This window comes from Drosophila innubila (assembly GCF_004354385.1).
Source record: "Drosophila innubila isolate TH190305 chromosome 3R unlocalized genomic scaffold, UK_Dinn_1.0 2_E_3R, whole genome shotgun sequence".
NCBI classification, from domain to species: Eukaryota; Metazoa; Arthropoda; class Insecta; order Diptera; family Drosophilidae; genus Drosophila; species Drosophila innubila.
Genome location: NW_022995380.1, coordinates 3,027,919 through 3,045,317, shown reverse-complemented (window position 1 = coordinate 3,045,317; position 17,399 = coordinate 3,027,919). Strand labels below are relative to the sequence as shown.

Here is a 17,399-nt window from a genome sequence, read left to right as displayed (position 1 = left end):
GTTGAATGTGCCAAATGTGCTGTCGTGGAAATAGGCTATTCCATGTTGGTTTCTATACGGCAAAGAAAACTGCATTTGATTTTAAGCTTAACTAACAAACTAATTGAAACGATTATACTTAGTATTCAGAAGGGTAACGAGTATGGACTAGTGATTTAAAAATACATTGAGTATTTCATATGCATTTTCTAACAACTTTATTTCGATGTGAATCGAGTGAGTTAATATCCAAAATTTTTATTGGCGATGCTTAAAATCCAAACTTGAGTTTGTTAAGTACAACAATATTTTTAAAACTAATCTTCAAAAGCAATGTTCAATTTGAATCGAAGTTAATTCAAATTTAATAGACTTATTCAATTTGTGATTTGGTTTAATACCTGAAAAATAGTTTATTAAATCTTTATTTATGTCTACTTTGTAAAATAATTGCAGTTAACAAAATAATTTGGAAAAAATTGAAACGTTTTTCATATTCTTGAATTAGTCTGTCCGCTCGTCAACTCGTCAACCTTAGAGACTACATATAAGAGCTATAAAATTTGGAAAGTAAGTTCTGTAAGGAGTTACCAATATTAATTTAAAATATTTTTTGTATAGTTTAATTGATTGTCTTTTATTCGAATGTTACAAATAGATAGATAGTCTGAAAAACACACTTTCTGAGTATCTTAAAGTCAATGACACTTGACATGTGTTTTGATTAGTTTATTAAATGATTTGCATCAAATGCAGTTTGCTTTCCACACTGTGTTTGTCTTAATGTTGTAGCTCCCATGTAGATCCTGTGTCTCTGTCCAACTACTAACACTCCTAGTAAATCCTTTTGCTACCATATCGTATTTACATGTATCTGTCTGTGTTGAGCTAGGCTTGAACAAAGATATGATTAATAATTTAATTGTCTCATCGTTTTGACAGAAGATCTGGCTGAAGAGAGTGCACCGGAGGAGAAGGAGGATACCTGCACCACCGAGCACTTGCACCGCTTGTATGTATTTGCGCTGGCCTGGGGTCTGGGCGGGTATCTCTCTACTAGCGATCGGGTTAAGATGAATCTGTATGTTAAGGAAACGTTTCCGCAATTGGACTATCCAAAGGGTAGTGCCCATGAGAATACAATATTTGACTTTTTCGTTTCTCCAACGGGCGTGTGGCAGTCGTGGAAGACGCTCGTCACACCCTACATGTATCCGGAGCTTTCCACACCGGACTATTTAAGCATTCTGGTGCCCATTGTGGATAATGTGCGTATCGACTATCTGATTGGAACAATCGCCAATCAGGAGCGCGCCGTGATGGTCATTGGCGAACAGGGCACGGGCAAAACCGTCATTATGAAGAACTTCATGAAGAAAATGAACATTGAGACGTATATGGGAAGATCATTTAATTTCTCATCGGCAACCAGTCCGTATCAGTTTCAGCGCACAATCGAGAGCTATGTGGAGAAGCGAGTTGGTGTCACCTTCGGGCCACCCGGTGGTCGCAAGCTGATCGTCTTTATTGATGACATCAATTTGCCCGAAATCAATGAGTGGGGCGATCAAGTAACCAACGAGATTGTGCGCCAGTCCATGGACATGAAGGGCTTCTACAGTCTGGAGAAGCCAGGCGATTTTACCACCATTGTGGATGTACAATATGTGGCGGCCATGGGCCTCCCAGGAGGCGGACGCAACGATATACCATCTCGGTTGAAGCGTCAGTTTTGTGTTTTCAATTGCAACATACCCGACAACGACTCCATTGATAAGATCTTCCGCGTTATCGGTGAGGGTCATTACAATACGAAGCGTGGCTTTGTGCCCGAAGTTCGCAATCTGGTCAAGAAATTGATCCTGGTTACCCGTCACATTTGGCAGCGTACACGTGAAAAACTTTTGCCTACGCCGGCGAAATTCCACTACGTATTCAGTTTGCGCGACTTGTCGCGTATCTGGCAGGGCATGGTTGGCACCTTATCCACAGTGATCACCTCGGAGAGCGTGCTCATGTCGTTGTGGAAGCATGAGTGCACGCGCGTCTTTGCCGATCGTTTTACCACATTCCAGGACAAGGAATGGTTCGGCTCAGAGTTGGCCGCGCTAGTGCGCGAGGAGCTGGGCGAGTCCCATTCCCAAATGATAATACCGAATCCGGTGTTTGTCGACTTCATGAGGGATGCCCCCGAGCCGACGGGCGAGGAGGGCGAGGACACTGATATGGAATTGCCCAAGGTCTACGAACCGGTGAACTCTCATAACTCGTATGAAGCGCTACGCGAGCGTCTCGTCATGTTTCTCGCCCAATTTAATGAGATGGTGCGAGGATCGGGAATGGATTTGGTTTTCTTCCCAGATGCAATGCTGCATTTGGTGAAGATCTCCCGCATCATTCGGCATCCGAGAGGCAACGTCATGCTGGTCGGGGTCGGCGGTTCTGGAAAGCAGTCGCTAACGAAATTGGCATCATTCATTGCTGGCTATAAAACATTCCAAATTGCGTTGACGCGTTCGTACAATGTGGCCAACTTTTTAGAGGACCTAAAGCTGCTCTATCGCACCTGCGGCGTGCAGGGCAAGGGCACAACCTTTCTTTTCACTGACATGGATATCAAAGAGGAAGGTTTCCTTGAGTATCTCAATAATATACTCTCGAGCGGCGTCATATCAAATCTATTCTCGCGCGATGAGCAGGCCGAAATCGTGCAGGAATTGACGCCGGTCATGAAACGTGAGAATCAACGCAAAACAGCGACCCCGGAGAGTGTGATGGAATTCTTTTTGGCACGCACCTGCACCAATTTGCATGTGGCATTCTGCTTCTCGCCAGTGGGTGAGACATTCCGGTCGCGGGTGCAACGCTTTCCCGCCTTGGTCTCCGGCTGCACCATCGACTGGCTGCATCCGTGGCCCAAGGACGCATTGGTCTCGGTTGCCAGACACTTTCTCAGCCACTTCGAGATTGAGTGTACACCGGCCGTTAAGGAAGAGCTGGTTAATGCGCTCGGCTCCATTCAGGACATTGTCGCCGAAACATCGCAGGAATATTTCCAGCGATTCCGTCGCGCCACTCACGTGACACCCAAGTCTTATCTGAACTTCATTGCCGGCTATAAGAACATTTACCAGCTGAAGCAGCAAGAGCTGCGCGATGGTGTGGAGAAGATGGATACGGGTTTGGAGAAACTCAAAGAGGCTTCCGCCTCGGTTGAGATCCTTAAGAAAGATCTAGTCGTCATGGAGGAAGAGCTTGTCGAAGCCTCCAAAAACGCCGAATCTGTGCTAGTTGAGGTTACCGAGCGTGCAATGCAAGCGGAGATTGTCAAGAATCAGGTGCTCATCGTCAAGGACAAGGCCGAAGCTCTTGTCGCCTGCATTGCCCACGAGAAAGCTCTCGCCGAGGAGAAACTTGAGGCGGCGAAGCCAGCTCTCGAGGAGGCAGAGAATGCACTCAACACCATTAAGCCTGCTCACATTGCCACAGTGCGTAAGTTGGGCAGGCCACCGCATCTCATCATGCGGATCATGGACTGCGTCTTGATCTTGTTTAAGCGGAAACTGCATCCCTGCATTCCCGACTCGGGCACCCCGTGTCCCAAGCCCTCCTGGCAGGAGTCCCTCAAGGTGCGTCCTCCACTCGACTCTCCAACTCTCTCTCTCTCTCTCTCTCTCTCTCTCTCTCTGAAATCTCTTTAATCCCTAGATGATGGCCAGCGCCACGTTCCTGCTGCAGCTACAAAACTATCCCAAGGACACCATCAACGATGAGATGATTGATCTATTGCAGCCCTATTTCCGCATGGAGGACTACAACATGGACATGGCACGTCGTGTGTGCGGAGATGTTGCCGGTCTGCTCTCCTGGACCAAGGCCATGTCCTTCTTTCACAGCGTCAACAAGGAGGTGCTGCCGCTCAAGGCGAATCTTACGATGCAGGAGGCGCGTCTCAAGGTAAGTAGATTCTGGTGTTGGGGGAGCGACTGATTGACTCCCCCTCGTCCTTAATCCCTGCCAGCTTGCCATGGACGACTTGGCTGGGGCCGAGGAGCAGCTGCGAGAGCGTGAGGACGCACTGCAAGCTGTCAAGGATCAGTACGACAAGGCGGTTGGCGAAAAGCAACGTCTCATGGATGCGGCCAATGTCTGTCTGCGCAAGATGACGGCCGCCACGGCGCTCATCAATGGACTTTCGGATGAGAAGCATCGTTGGACAAACCAGAGCAAAGAGTTCAAAATACAACTGGGCAAGCTGGTGGGCGATGTTCTCCTGGCCACAGGATTTCTCTCCTATTGTGGCCCCTACAACCAGGAGTTTCGGGCCAATCTCATCAGAACTTGGATGGGCATCCTAAAGCAGAAGTCTATTCCCTTTACAACTGGCCTGAATATCATCAATATGCTTGTCGACTCCTCCACGGTGTCGGAGTGGACCCTGCAGGGTCTGCCCAATGATGACTTATCCGTGCAGAATGCTTTGATAGCCACAAAGTCAAGCAGTTATCCATTGCTCGTTGATCCGCAGACTCAGGGTAAGATCTGGATCAAGTGCAAGGAGGATCGCAATGAACTGCAGATCACATCGTTGAATCACAAATACTTTCGCACCCATTTGGAGGATTCACTGTCCCTGGGCAGGCCGCTGCTCATCGAGGATGTGGGCATTGATCTGGATCCAGTTATAGATAATGTCCTGGAGAAGAATTTTATAAAGTCGGGCAGCATTGAAAAGGTCTTGGTTGGCGATAAGGAATGCGATGTCATGCCGGGATTCATGCTCTACATCACCACAAAGTTGCCCAATCCGGCTTTCAGTCCAGAGGTCAGTGCGAAAACCTCAATCATTGACTTTACGGTGACCATGCGTGGCCTGGAGGATCAGCTCTTGGGGCGTGTCATACTCATGGAGAAGTCTGACCTGGAGGCCGAGAGAGTTGCTCTCTTCGAGACTGTGATGCAGAACCAGCGCAACATGAAGGAGCTGGAAGCGAATCTCCTCCTACGCTTGAGCTCATCCCAGGGCTCATTGGTGGACGACGAGGCGCTTATCGAGGTGCTGCGTGTCACGAAAACCACCGCCGAGGAGGTCAACCAGAAGCTTAAAATCTCCGAGGTAACCGAACGCAAGATAATGAAAGCACGCGAGGAATTCCGTGCGGTGGCCAAGCGGGGCTCCATACTGTACTTCCTGATTGTGGAAATGAGCAATGTGAATGCCATGTATCAGAATTCCCTCAAGCAATTCCTTGTCATCTTCAACAACTCCATTACCAAGTCGACCAAGTCCAGCATCACCGAGGAGCGCATCAATATCATTTTACGCTATCTTACCTACGAGGTCTACAAGTTCACCAATCGCAGTCTCTACGAGAGGCACAAGCAGCTCTTCACCCTGATGTTGGCCATCAAGATTGATTACCACAATGGTAACATCAGTCACGAGGAGTTCTTGACCTTCATCAAAGGTGGCGCCTCCTTGGATTTGAATGCTGTGACTCCCAAGCCTTTCCGTTGGATTCTCGATATTACCTGGCTTAATCTGGTGGAGATCAGCAAGTTGGAGACCTTCTCCACAGTTCTGCAGATCATTGAGCTCAATGAACGCGACTGGCGCAGTTGGTACGAGTGTGAGAAGCCCGAGAACGAGGAGATTCCCTGTGGCTACAATGCTCTACTCGACAGCTTCCGCAAGCTGTTGCTTATAAGATCCTGGTGTCCAGATCGCACCATTTCCCAGGCAAAAAAGTATATTGAAGGTGCGTATCAACTAATACCCAAAGCGTACAAGAGTACAATAACTTTTTGACAATGTATGTAACAGATAGAAGGAGACATCTTTGATCCAATTTGGAATAGGCGCTCTTTTGTCCCTAAAATTCGATATTAAAGTTAGTGAATAGCTTTTCTTTGTTGGTTTTTTTTAAGAGTGTTCGACTAAGGTATAGGCTTCACATATCCTAACACTAACTTCGTCTAGCACAGCATTTCCGATCGTCGGAAACTCTTATTCTTCCTTGCATAATTGTTTTTGTTTTTTTTTAAATGAGTAAGCGTCAATCTTAAAAAAAAAAATAACAAACCCATCTAGTTATTGAATAGTTAATAAGAAAAAACAACAATTGAGAAGTTAGATTTTAGGCAGTATACAATTATCGGAAGTATCCAGTTATCCGCTTTGCAATATTTTACTTCTCAGAGGCCTAGCCAATCGGACTAACCGATCGTGATGAAATTTTCAGGGTATATTTGGGCGTTGTTTATCATACATTATAAATCTCCTTGTACATATTTGGATTTTTATACTCGTTACTTAAAAAATAGGGGTATATTGTGTTCGTGCAAATGTATGTAACAGGGAGAAAGCTGCATCTCCGACAATTCGGTTTTTATGGTGTTTTACGTTATCTATTCATATTATCTATTATCCCACTTAATCGCAGCAAGATCGGACAAGTAGAACGGCAATAATAGCTAACCAAAGCTATTAAAAATTAAGGCAATACAAGCACCCAAAAATATGCAGTAGTTTTTATTAGACAGTAATTTCTATAAAGTACTTTTGTGTATATTGAAATAAGTAATGGTCGGGATCTCGACTATAGTCATTCCGACTGGCTTTTTTTTTTAATTTGCTGGGAAGGGTCTTCAAAATTTCAAATAAACTTGTTGAGCCTTCACATCATACAACCAAGCTTAGCACATTTAGCTCTTACTATATTTGAGATATATTTTTCCTTTGCTACTTTATGAGGTCTGTCTACTTCTTCATGTTACAAACTGTGAACAAAGTTGAGTTCTCATTATTGGCTTTGTTATTTAAATCGCAGAATCACTGGGTCCTGAGTATAGTGAAATGCAAATCCTGGATCTGGAGGTCACTTGGGCAGAGTCCGAGCCCCGCACGCCTTTCGTTTGCCTGCTATCCATTGGCTCGGATCCCACCACACAAATTGGTGCTTTGGCCAAACAAAAGGGCATCAGTAAGTGAACTCAGCCTATCAATAAACTGTTGCAATACGTAAGTTATTCTTTGCAGTACTAAAGTCGGTTTCCATGGGTCAAGGGCAGGAGTATCATGCTCGCAAAATGATCATGGAGTCAATGTCAATTGGTGGTTGGGTGTTGCTACAGAATGTTCATCTATCGCTGCCTTTCTGCTCGGAGGTTATAGACATGTTGGTGGAAACGGAGCACATTGATGATACCTTCCGCATGTGGGTCACAACGGAGCCGCACTCGGAGTTTCCCATTGGGCTGCTTCAAATGGCAATCAAATTCACGAACGAACCTCCACAGGGTATACGTGCGAGTCTCAAGCGCAGCTATCAGGTAAGTTGAAGTTGTTAATTAATTGAAAAGTTTAATCTGATGACTATTTTTGGTTTAGTCCTTCACGCAGGACTTTCTGGACTACACTTCCGCCACACAGTGGCCATGTCTATTGTATACGGTTGCGTTTCTGCACACAATCGTGCAGGAGCGTCGTAAGTTCGGCCCGCTCGGCTGGAATATACCCTATGAATTCAATCAGGCAGACTTCGCAGCAAGTGTGCAGTTCATACAGAATCATTTGGATGAAATGGATCCCAAGAAGGGCGTCTCCTGGCAGACACTTGTCTACATGATTGGTGAGGTGCAATACGGCGGACGTGTCACCGATGACTTTGACAAGCGACTGCTGACCACATTCACCTCTGTGTGGTTCTGCGAGCAGTTGCTATCCACAGCCTTTGAGTTCTACAAGGGCTACAAAGTACCCAATACCAAGAGTCTCCAGGGCTTTATCGATTACATCAATAGTTTGCCCGCATACGACACTCCTGAAGTGTTTGGCTTGCATTCCAATGCCGACATCACGTACCAGATTAACTCGGCCAAAGGTAAGTGAAAGTGGAGGACATCCACGGGTGTTCCTCCCCGTTTAACTGCCCAGTTTCGTTTCAGTTTTTCCTTTTGATTATTGCCATTGGCAATTGCTTTGTGGTCGGGTCAATGACCGATTTGAAGGTTATTCTATAGACAATTTGTTTACCTATTCGACTAGGTATAGAATAGAATCGAAATTTGGAGTAGTTATTTTATTTCAAATGGTATTAATAGTTTATAGCTTCTTTTAAAAACAGATGTAGGCATCCTCATACATATGGAATAAGCGAAATCTAAATTAATTTAAGATTTGCATGAGTGCATTGATAAATGTTAGAAATCAATTGGGATATTATATTAATTAATAGACTTGAAAATTATTCAATGCACCCGCTGTTTTTAATTGTGGGGTAAATTGAAAGTTATTCAATGCCCAGCGTATTTAAGACAGCAAAAATTAAGCGGATGAATTTATATTTGATTCCTAAATAATTTAAATATTTTAATTAATTCTAATGGATTGGGCCCTATTTACCTATTTATTTATATTTCATTTATTTATTATTATAAGAATGAAATTTTTTGGTACACTCAATTTGCAATTGCATGTGTTTTTAATGCATATGCGAAGCCAATAAATAAATTGTATAAATTTGTAGTTGCGGCATTTGTGGCTAAATTCATGTATTTTTGGGAGCGCCTAAAGCAAAAACCAATCATCAAACCACACTAGGCAATTATCGCATTTGCATTACAGAGCAAAAGGGCGACGCACAGTTGGCCATTTTAATAATTTTTGGAAACAAAATTAAAAACAAAAAATATTCACATTTTTTAAAGATGATAATTTTTCTGGAATATTAAGCTAATGAAGAAGCAAGCTAAAACGATTTTCTTCTTTATTTTTATTTATCTTGTATACATTTTTCAAATTTTTTAAATATTTTTATTTTGTAATTCACATATTCAACATTAACAAAAATTTTCCGAGTCTGTCTAGATCAAATTCTATAAATTCATCGTATTTATTCATTAACATACATACTTATAATATTTATTTAACATCAGCATAGATGAATTGACCAAAAGTAATTTTAAAAACAGAAAAAAATTAGGAAGTTTGACTAAAATAAAAGTTGAAAATATATATTGTATAAATTGAAAATACATATAGCAAGATTATAAAAATTGAATTAAACATTTAAAAGTTTTTTGACATATTGAAATCAAGTTTCATAAAAAAATAGCAGTTAACGTTGGGCATTACACAGCATACATACATTTTATTATGGGTATTACATCTCTTTGACTCTGTTTCAAAACATAAAACTTAATATAAATTTTGTTTGAATAAACTTTTACAAAATAGGTAGTTCGCAAAGGCGATTAAATTTCTGATACAAATACAAGACAACTTTATAGCCTATATACATTTTGAAATTGGAATTGGCCATTTATCCCACTGTGCAATGGGGCGACAGGTTGGCGACTTCAGCTAGTGCTTGATATGAATTGTTATTGTATTGCTAACAGGCATACTGGACACCATACTAAGTGTGCAGCCCAAAGAGGGAGGCGGAGGCGGTGGTGAGACAAGGGAGAGCATCGTCTATCAACTGGCGGATGATATGCTTCGAAAGCTGCCGATACAGTACAATGCATACGAGGTGCGTGAGAATCTGACACGCATGGGCATTCTACTACCCATGAACATCTTTCTCAGGTGCGTACACTTCTTACTCCTGGGCTGGACACCCGTAATTCGACTCAATGTTCGTTCACAGGCAAGAAATCGATCGGATGCAGCGCGTCATCAAACGTGTCCACACGTGCCTCTGTGATCTGAAGCTGGCCATCGATGGCACTATTGTGATGAGCCCGGCTCTTAAGGAGTCACTGGATGCCATGTATGATGCCCGCATCCCAGAGACCTGGATGAAGGTGCGTGTCTCACAAAATATAACCAATTTTATGCACTATTATTTTAGCTTTAAGAATCATTCGTTCGCTCGTTCGTTCTTTCATTCCTTCATTTATTTGGTGTGCAGATTTTATGGTCTCTCAGGTGCTGGGCAACGTTTCATTTGATGTACATTTCGTGGCCAAGTGAAACGTGGCCCTGACTAATCTCAATGTGGCATTTCCTTGTCTCAGACTCTGCTTGTTTTTATTGTCTCACGAGATTTTTATCGGCGCGCAAACAAATTTGGCCTAAATTTAGGCCCAGACCGACTCAAACAACAGAACGAACAAAAAAAAGGAAAGAAAATAAATAAAAAGAACACCAGACCAACAGCTTCCGAAGCCGCAACGTGACGGATGTTTGGACGGGTCAGGTGAAAAATTTGCTGAAGCTGCCCACATTCAATTGCCGCTTATAAAAATTTGATTGATTTTTCAGGCAACATTTTCCCCTTGGGGAGAGTCATTATAAATTTATGCGTGTAAACGTTTAACGCCTCATCGCATCTTCGTTTAATTAACACCACGAACTAAGTAACGGCGATTGAATAAAGTTTTCCATTCCTTATGAGGCAGTTAGGGTTAGACTTACATTGCGCCTAATTTCCTCAGGTTTGATCAAAGAAAATTGTGTTATAATTGGCGGAAGTTTTATGCAAGAATGTCAGAAAATATTAATTGGTTGGTTTACAAAAAAAAAATTAAAATACTCTGGAAAGTATTTCATAAGCAAAGCCAATAATTTAATATAATTAAAGAAAATCGGCTTAAAATTGACAAGGTTTAAATAACACTCTTAAAATAAATAATAATTCGTTGACCATTAAATAGAAATTAAATATTTTAAAAACAAAGAAAATTTTATAATATTATGTAATTAAGAAAAATTTAAACAAAATTTAGGAAATACTATTAAAATATAATAATTTGTTGTTTTTGGAAATATTCCATTAGTTAAGAAAAATTACGCTCTTTAGCTATTTACAATAAGTAAACGCTAGGTAAAGAAGTAAGCTTTGATTTTCTAAACACCTTTTTATGTATATGAAATATAAAAAGAGTTTAGTCTACACTCAGTGCTGTGTATTAAGAATTCACAAGGGAAAACAATACATATTTTACATTATCCATATCTGAATGTAACAAAGAGAGCAATACATATACTTACTTATATCAATTGGTATGTAAAGAGCCTGTAGAACATCCTGTAAATTATTTTAAAGCCTATTTCAAAATTGCAGCAGTTAGAAAAACGAAAATGAGCAGGCCTACAAGAGATGACATGAGGAAGTCTTCTATGCACAATGTCAAGAGGTTTGCATTTAATAAAACGAATGTAGAACAAACATCGCGTATTCCTTTGGGTAAACGTGATTATGGATTCCTAAAGACAACAAATACGTCAACGCCATTTCCAAAGAAAGCGGATCCAATTAGTCCACAAATGCTTGTGGATCGCCTTCAAGGCGCTGTGGCTCATTCAGTTGTTTCAGACACGTCATTGTCGAGTACCTCATCAGGTGAGCAGTACATTAACCAGCCGAGGATCAATGCGAAAACAGCGGGAATGTCATTTGAGATGAAACGGAAACTGTTCCATGAGGGAGAATTTACCATAACAAAGGGCCTGAAAACCAGTGAGCTACATCATCCATTACAAGATTTCGATGCTATGCGCAAGAATTCGATGAAGGACTCACAACTGTTTGCCTTAAGCGAAATGGAAAATTATTGTCGCACTATGAATATTAAAATAACCAAGGGCTATGAAAATTAAAATACTCGTTTTAAACTCTATATACCGATATTCTATTGTACTATTTCAATAAAGAAATTGTGAATTACAGATTCCATTATGATAATAACGTTTGTCAATGTCAAATGCACTTGCAGATTTCATGGGAGTCCACAACGCTTGGCTTTTGGTATACGGAACTACTGGAGCGTAATGCACAATTTCGTACCTGGATTTCCACAGATCGACCAAAGGTACGTCATCCCAGACAACTATGAAAAACATGAAAATTGCGGCCCATTCATTCCTCTTATTTTCTGTCGTTTTCCTTTTAACTTCACGCATGACAAAAACTTTGCAAACTCGCAAGGAGAATGTCTAATTGTTTAATACTTACATTCTTTTTTTTATGTACTCTCTTTATTTTCTTTTGCAACTCTTTGTTGAATTTGTCAACGAAACAAGGTTTTCTGGATGACAGGCTTCTTTAATCCACAAGGTTTTCTGACCGCCATGCGGCAAGTGAGTATAAAAAAATAAAGAAAACAACGAAAAATAAATTATTTTTCATTTATTTCCTCCCACACAAAGCTGACAGATTAGTTGACCAGTTTGTTATGACAACGTTTGAACGTTTAAAAAAATAAAAAGGTCTTAAATAACAGCAGACATTATTCATAATATGAAATACGTTAGGGAAATCCGCAAGGAGTTGTGAACTGCGCTCAAAGTCAATATAATAAGCTATCCCTCGTTGTGCCACTCCCGTTAACAATTACTTCCCACGCATCACGCTCGCTACTCAGGGAATATCAAAAGCATTTCATTTAGATACCCTATATTATATATTTATAATAATTACTTATCTACTAGCTACTCGCAGAATATGTAGACGCAATATGAAAAGCATTTCATTTGGAAGACTGCTGATTTATGTAGTTAGGACATAAATAGACTAAAGAAACTTTACCCACTCAAAAACTAGGACAGTACCAAAGCATAGTTACAAGGTTATTTATAGTTTAAAGACCGACAGCTATTAGTTTAATGTAGCTTTATAATAATCTCCTAATTGAGCATAAACTATTTTCCTCTTTCACTTGAGAGTATTGATATTGAATATGCTTCAAGAGTTATTTCATCGTTTCTTTATTTTCCCTTTTCGCTTCTTGCATATTCTTGCTCTGTTGCTTTTGCCGTTCAATATGATGCCTTTGGCCATGCTTTAACTAATTTATGGCGCTTATCGACCTGGTTGCATTGCGTATACGCCGCTTGAACTGTCAGGAGGTAACACGAGCACACAAAGGTTGGGCACTCGACTCGGTTGTGCTACAAAATCAAATAACGCGCTACAACAAGGAAGATATTACCGAGTATCCCACGGAGGGTGTCTACGTGCACGGACTGTTCCTAGAAGGTAAGTGGTCTCTCTACGTACTCAAATTTCTTTACCAATCCCGGTTCACTCGATTTCTTGTGTGCAATTCAATTGCCAATCGGTGTGCATCTGTAAGTTTCCCTCAATTTCCAATACCAAAGGCTTAGTTGTATTTGCAAATGTTATTCACAACATTTCCGTCTTGACTTTGTTTTGCAATACACTGACATATTTCCTCAGTTTGCTCTTTCAACATCGACATCGACATCTTTGCCTCGGGTCATGCCCTTTTGTTGACCCCACAAATTGGTCTCGATTTGCTTCTGTGGTTTTGCCTGACTACGCCCCAAAGTGTGATAATACAAATGTCGAAGACATATTTTGATTTGTTTGTGTTTGTCATGCAGATCTTTGTTGTGGCCATCTGTTAATTTGCTGAGAAAGGGAACCACAACTTTTTGAATTTAACGACAGCAGGAAACTTTTGCAAGCCCACAAATTTACTTTAAAAGATTTTCGGACAATTTTCAGTGTTTTTGTCCTTGATTGACAGAATATTATCGGAATGCATAATTCATAACATAAATGTACATTGTACAATAGTTAAACATGTCCATTGCATCTCATTGAGTAGTTCGATAACTGCTCTTACGTGACACAAAAAACTAAAATTGAATCTACCCGAAAATGGAACTGATTACGATGCTCCAAAGTGATTCAACAATGTCATAATTTGCATAAATTGAACTATAACATCCCAGACGTGCTCATAATTGGCATTTCACTGAATACCGAAAAGTAGATTACACATACGCAACGTGGTACACATACGAGAACATGTAGATATTGAAAGTTGGCAAAAAGCCACCATTAAACAAAGTCCGCTGTTGCGTATAAAGGTGCTTTCATAGGGGCTTGTGTTGGCTTTGTGGCTGTCTATTAAACACGACAATTTGGCCTTAAGCTGTGCGCTAATAAACATTTTGTCCAAAACATGCGTGGGTCGCCAACACGAATTCCCCGGGCATTGGCCAACTTTACCCACGACAACTTATTAACAAAGGAACAATTAGGGTCAGTGAAATCATTGCGAGGCTTTAAATTTTTGGATTTTATTGTTACAGGTGCTTCCCTGGACAGACGAAGCGGCAAGCTGATTGAATCAAAGATGAAGGTGCTCTACGAACAAATGCCAGTCATTTATATCTATGCCATCAACACAACCGCCGGCAAGGATCCCAAACTCTACGAGTGCCCAATTTATCGCAAACCGCAACGGACAGACCTAAAGTACGTTGGCTCCATTGATTTCGAGACCGACTTCAATCCCAAGCATTGGACACTGCGTGGCGTCGCGCTGCTCTGTGACATCAAATAAATGTGTAGTCGCCCGCACCGCCCACAACAAATGGCACCCAAGTACGCCACTTACTGGCCTAGCCATTGTTTGCCATCCTGTCAACTGTTGGACGTGCTCCGTCGTCTTGTAATGGTGCTGTGATAATTATCGTTTTCGTTTTTGGAACCTTATGTCAGCTCTGGCTCCACTGTCTGTTAACTGTTAACAGTCTCTTGGACTCGTATACTCGCAATGCGTCAGATATTACAAGTTTATTAATTATGCCCTCGAGTTATTCAAGAGGCGTTTCCCTGTACAAGGGAACATCCATCGTCACCATAATTAGCTGTTAGCCAATATTTAGAATTACGGTTAAGTGTTTTCGGGGCTTTAACAGGCTCCTCACTTCAAGTGCACTCTTAAGCCGAAATAAAGGTTTCGTTTAGTATTTGTTGACCTATTTGAGCGAATTTTAATTATGGTTGGGAAATTTGTTTAAAACTGATAACTGGAATCCGTTGCAGAGGTTACTAAAGAATGCCATTGTCCATCCATTAAATTAATACAATTCTTTAAATTTTCAGGAAATGAATAATTAATAAATGCTTTAAAGTTTCAAATGAGTAATAACTTGAAAACCATTCGTCAATGAATATGTTTGGAAATATTTGATCAGCTAAATAAAATTTCTACATCACTTTTTACAACTTAACATTAAGCTTATTTTAATTTAGCATCGAATTTGAATCCTTTAAAGTACAAAAATAAATAATTTAAAACCAGCAGCTATATGAATATAATTTAATTATGGTGATAAAATAATGAGGAAATTACAATAAATTTTATTCAATTCAGTGTTTATTTTTTCAAATCTTTTATTTCTTATTATTCGCGTTAATCAACTAAATTTGTAGATCGTAAGTATTGAAGAAACTATAAAGAGCTTATTTTTTCCTCCACAAATATTTGTTGAAATTGAACAATGCTGTTTTTATAATAGTAATACACTGCCAATACCCTTATCACTTTAAATGACCGATTAGTAATGGGACAACCCCAAAAACAATTAAGTTAGGTAAGAAATTGATAATAAAGTAGAATAATGACGACTGTAGGTGGAAGCACTTCAGGAGAAATGCACTTTAGGACGATTTATTTTAAACTGATTTCTTTAGATACACGCGTGTCTATTCACAGTTGGGCAATTCCCTGCATGAGTTCGCTGAATGTCTGGGCCCACTGATAATGATAAGATAACAATTACTCATAAGTGGAACGATGGGAATTCCATTCACAACACGAAGAGTTAATTTCTTGGGCGAATTTTGTCTTATAAAAGCCCTGATTTGGTAAATGCTCAATCAGTTTAGAAACAACAGCTCAACAATGAAAACTGTTGCAATTGCGGTTTTAGCTATAAGTATTTTTGGGGTGCTGGTGACAGCCAGACCAGATAGGTATGGGTCAGAGGGTCACAGTTTGAGCAAGCACCAACAAAGGCCTCCACATGAGTCTGGTGAGGAAGAGAGACCAGTTGGACCACCAAGCAGCGATGAGGACTCGAATGGTAATTGAAAAGCTTTGATTGTTACATGAATTGTTTTATAATCGAGTTTTGTTTGAAGAACATGAAAGCGGTTCGGGCAATCATCCATCACAGGGACAACGTCCTCCACATGACCACGACAATCGTCCGCCACATGGTCATCGTCCTCCACATGGTCACCGTCCTCCACATGGTCACCGTCCCCCGCATCGCCCGACAACACCTTCACAGGAAGATAGCACATCCATCGAACCGGAAGACTCAACTACCTCTGAGTCTAATGGATCTTCTCCTCAGGAGTCGACTACCTTGCCGCCAGAAGAGTCTACAGCTCTGCAACCTGAAGAGCTTACTACCTTAAAGCCTGAGCAAAATACCACGGTTTAGAATATTAATTGTGGTTTTACTAAAAGTATTCTTTTAAAATAAATAATTACAAAATTAACAAAAAACCTTTTTTTTTGCTTCAATACAATTATAAAAAAAATTATAAATAAATGTGAGACTAGTTTAAAATTATACATAATCCAAAAATCAACATAAATTAATGATTTTTCCCAATTTCCAGCAATAGACTTTGCTTAGTCCAATAAAAATCAAGCTCATATGAATTGAATGCCATTTCAATATTTTGTATTTGTTTAATGTTCAGTTGGATTTCGTTAAAATAAATAAATACATATGTATGCACGAACATATACGAGTATAATCCATGTAATATATTATTTATAATTTTTAATTTCAATAACTGTTTTTTTATCGTGTATTTTATAGTCAATTTCAATTTTATTTTTGAGAAAATCTTTTATTTACATATTCTCTATATTATTCTCAACTTTGCAATAATGTACATGTTAAAGTATTTGTGTGTATCTGTGTGTGTATAATTTACTCGATCCACTCAATTGTATATTTAAGTATTCCATATATAGATTTAGATTCATTGAGTTTTGCACATGCAAAAAATAGTTTGAATGTTAAGTAGCCCATCTAAGTTAAAATCGTTTGTCATATTTATATGATTTGTAACCATATTTGTGTCTTTAACATATTTTTTACATTCTTATTATTTTATAGGGATAAGCTAAAAAAAAGCCAACATAATTTGTAAATAATTCAATTTATTTTCTCAATTCTTTAAAAAACAATACTTCCAAAAAAAAATGTTACTGTACATTTTGAGTAATTTCTTTAGTTCATATTGAGCATCAGAAAAAAAAACGGTTTACTTAAGAGAAATACAAATTTAATTACAATAGATTAACTGTTTTTATTTAAACGCTGTGTTTAAAAACGTGCATAAAAAATATACAAATTCCGCCCGCGGATTGTTTTTCGGCAAATGATAATTAGACAGGGAGAGACCAAAAAGATATATTAGCAATGTTTAAATTAAAGAGAATTTAAATAACTAAATGAAATAGCATTTACAAGTAAAAAACATACATACATATAGTATATAGAGCATATTGCACTTTAATTTTTATTTAAGAACTACATTCATATATGTTTGTTTTCTTTGTTTTTATTTTTTTGTATCGATCAACGTCATTTATGCTATTAACCAAATTCATATACACATATATAT

The 17,399-nt window shown here is 39.7% G+C and overlaps 3 protein-coding genes across 5 annotated transcripts in view; all 3 read left to right on the top strand.

Moving 5' to 3' along the window:
* Positions 1-14,725, top strand: part of LOC117789969 (dynein heavy chain 5, axonemal) — a 38,456-nt gene extending 23,731 nt beyond the window's left edge. For both annotated transcript variants that reach the window (XM_034629191.1, XM_034629190.1), the window contains 12 exons: positions 922-3,608; positions 3,688-3,936; positions 4,001-5,738; positions 6,810-6,962; positions 7,019-7,311; positions 7,370-7,862; positions 9,382-9,571; positions 9,633-9,789; positions 11,704-11,799; positions 12,011-12,067; positions 12,833-12,965; positions 14,051-14,725. In XM_034629191.1, coding sequence (XP_034485082.1) covers positions 922-3,608; positions 3,688-3,936; positions 4,001-5,738; positions 6,810-6,962; positions 7,019-7,311; positions 7,370-7,862; positions 9,382-9,571; positions 9,633-9,789; positions 11,704-11,799; positions 12,011-12,067; positions 12,833-12,965; positions 14,051-14,304 — 6,500 coding nt within the window. In that variant the 3' untranslated portion in view covers positions 14,305-14,725. The remainder of the gene's footprint in view (positions 1-921; positions 3,609-3,687; positions 3,937-4,000; positions 5,739-6,809; positions 6,963-7,018; positions 7,312-7,369; positions 7,863-9,381; positions 9,572-9,632; positions 9,790-11,703; positions 11,800-12,010; positions 12,068-12,832; positions 12,966-14,050) is intronic.
* Positions 10,849-11,672, top strand: LOC117789972. 2 transcript variants are annotated; one of them, XM_034629194.1, is made up of 2 exons: positions 10,849-10,990; positions 11,052-11,672. In XM_034629194.1, exon 2 carries the CDS (start codon positions 11,069-11,071, stop codon positions 11,585-11,587), a length of 519 nt encoding a protein of 172 aa, XP_034485085.1. In that variant the 5' UTR covers positions 10,849-10,990; positions 11,052-11,068; the 3' UTR covers positions 11,588-11,672. The 2 variants fall into 2 exon arrangements, with proteins under 2 accessions (XP_034485085.1, XP_034485086.1); XM_034629195.1 differs by having other exon boundaries at positions 11,034-11,672.
* Positions 14,726-15,641: 916 nt separating the features above from the next.
* On the top strand, positions 15,642-16,401 carry LOC117790696 (histidine-rich glycoprotein-like). Its single transcript, XM_034630226.1, has 2 exons — positions 15,642-15,832; positions 15,891-16,401. Exons 1-2 carry the CDS (start codon positions 15,652-15,654, stop codon positions 16,196-16,198), a joined length of 489 nt encoding a protein of 162 aa, XP_034486117.1. The 5' UTR covers positions 15,642-15,651; the 3' UTR covers positions 16,199-16,401.
* Positions 16,402-17,399: the final 998 nt, after the last annotated feature.

What these genes read in the sequence shown, in the direction of transcription:
- LOC117789972 (XM_034629194.1), top strand. Translation starts at nt 11,069, where the DNA reads ATGAGCAGGCCTACAAGAGATGACATGAGGAAGTCTTCTATGCACAAT.
- LOC117790696 (XM_034630226.1), top strand. Translation starts at nt 15,652, where the DNA reads ATGAAAACTGTTGCAATTGCGGTTTTAGCTATAAGTATTTTTGGGGTG. An exon ending in CAGCGATGAGGACTCGAATG is followed by an intron (nt 15,833 to 15,890) that starts GTAATTGAAAAG and finishes TTTTGTTTGAAG; the next exon opens with AACATGAAAGCGGTTCGGGC.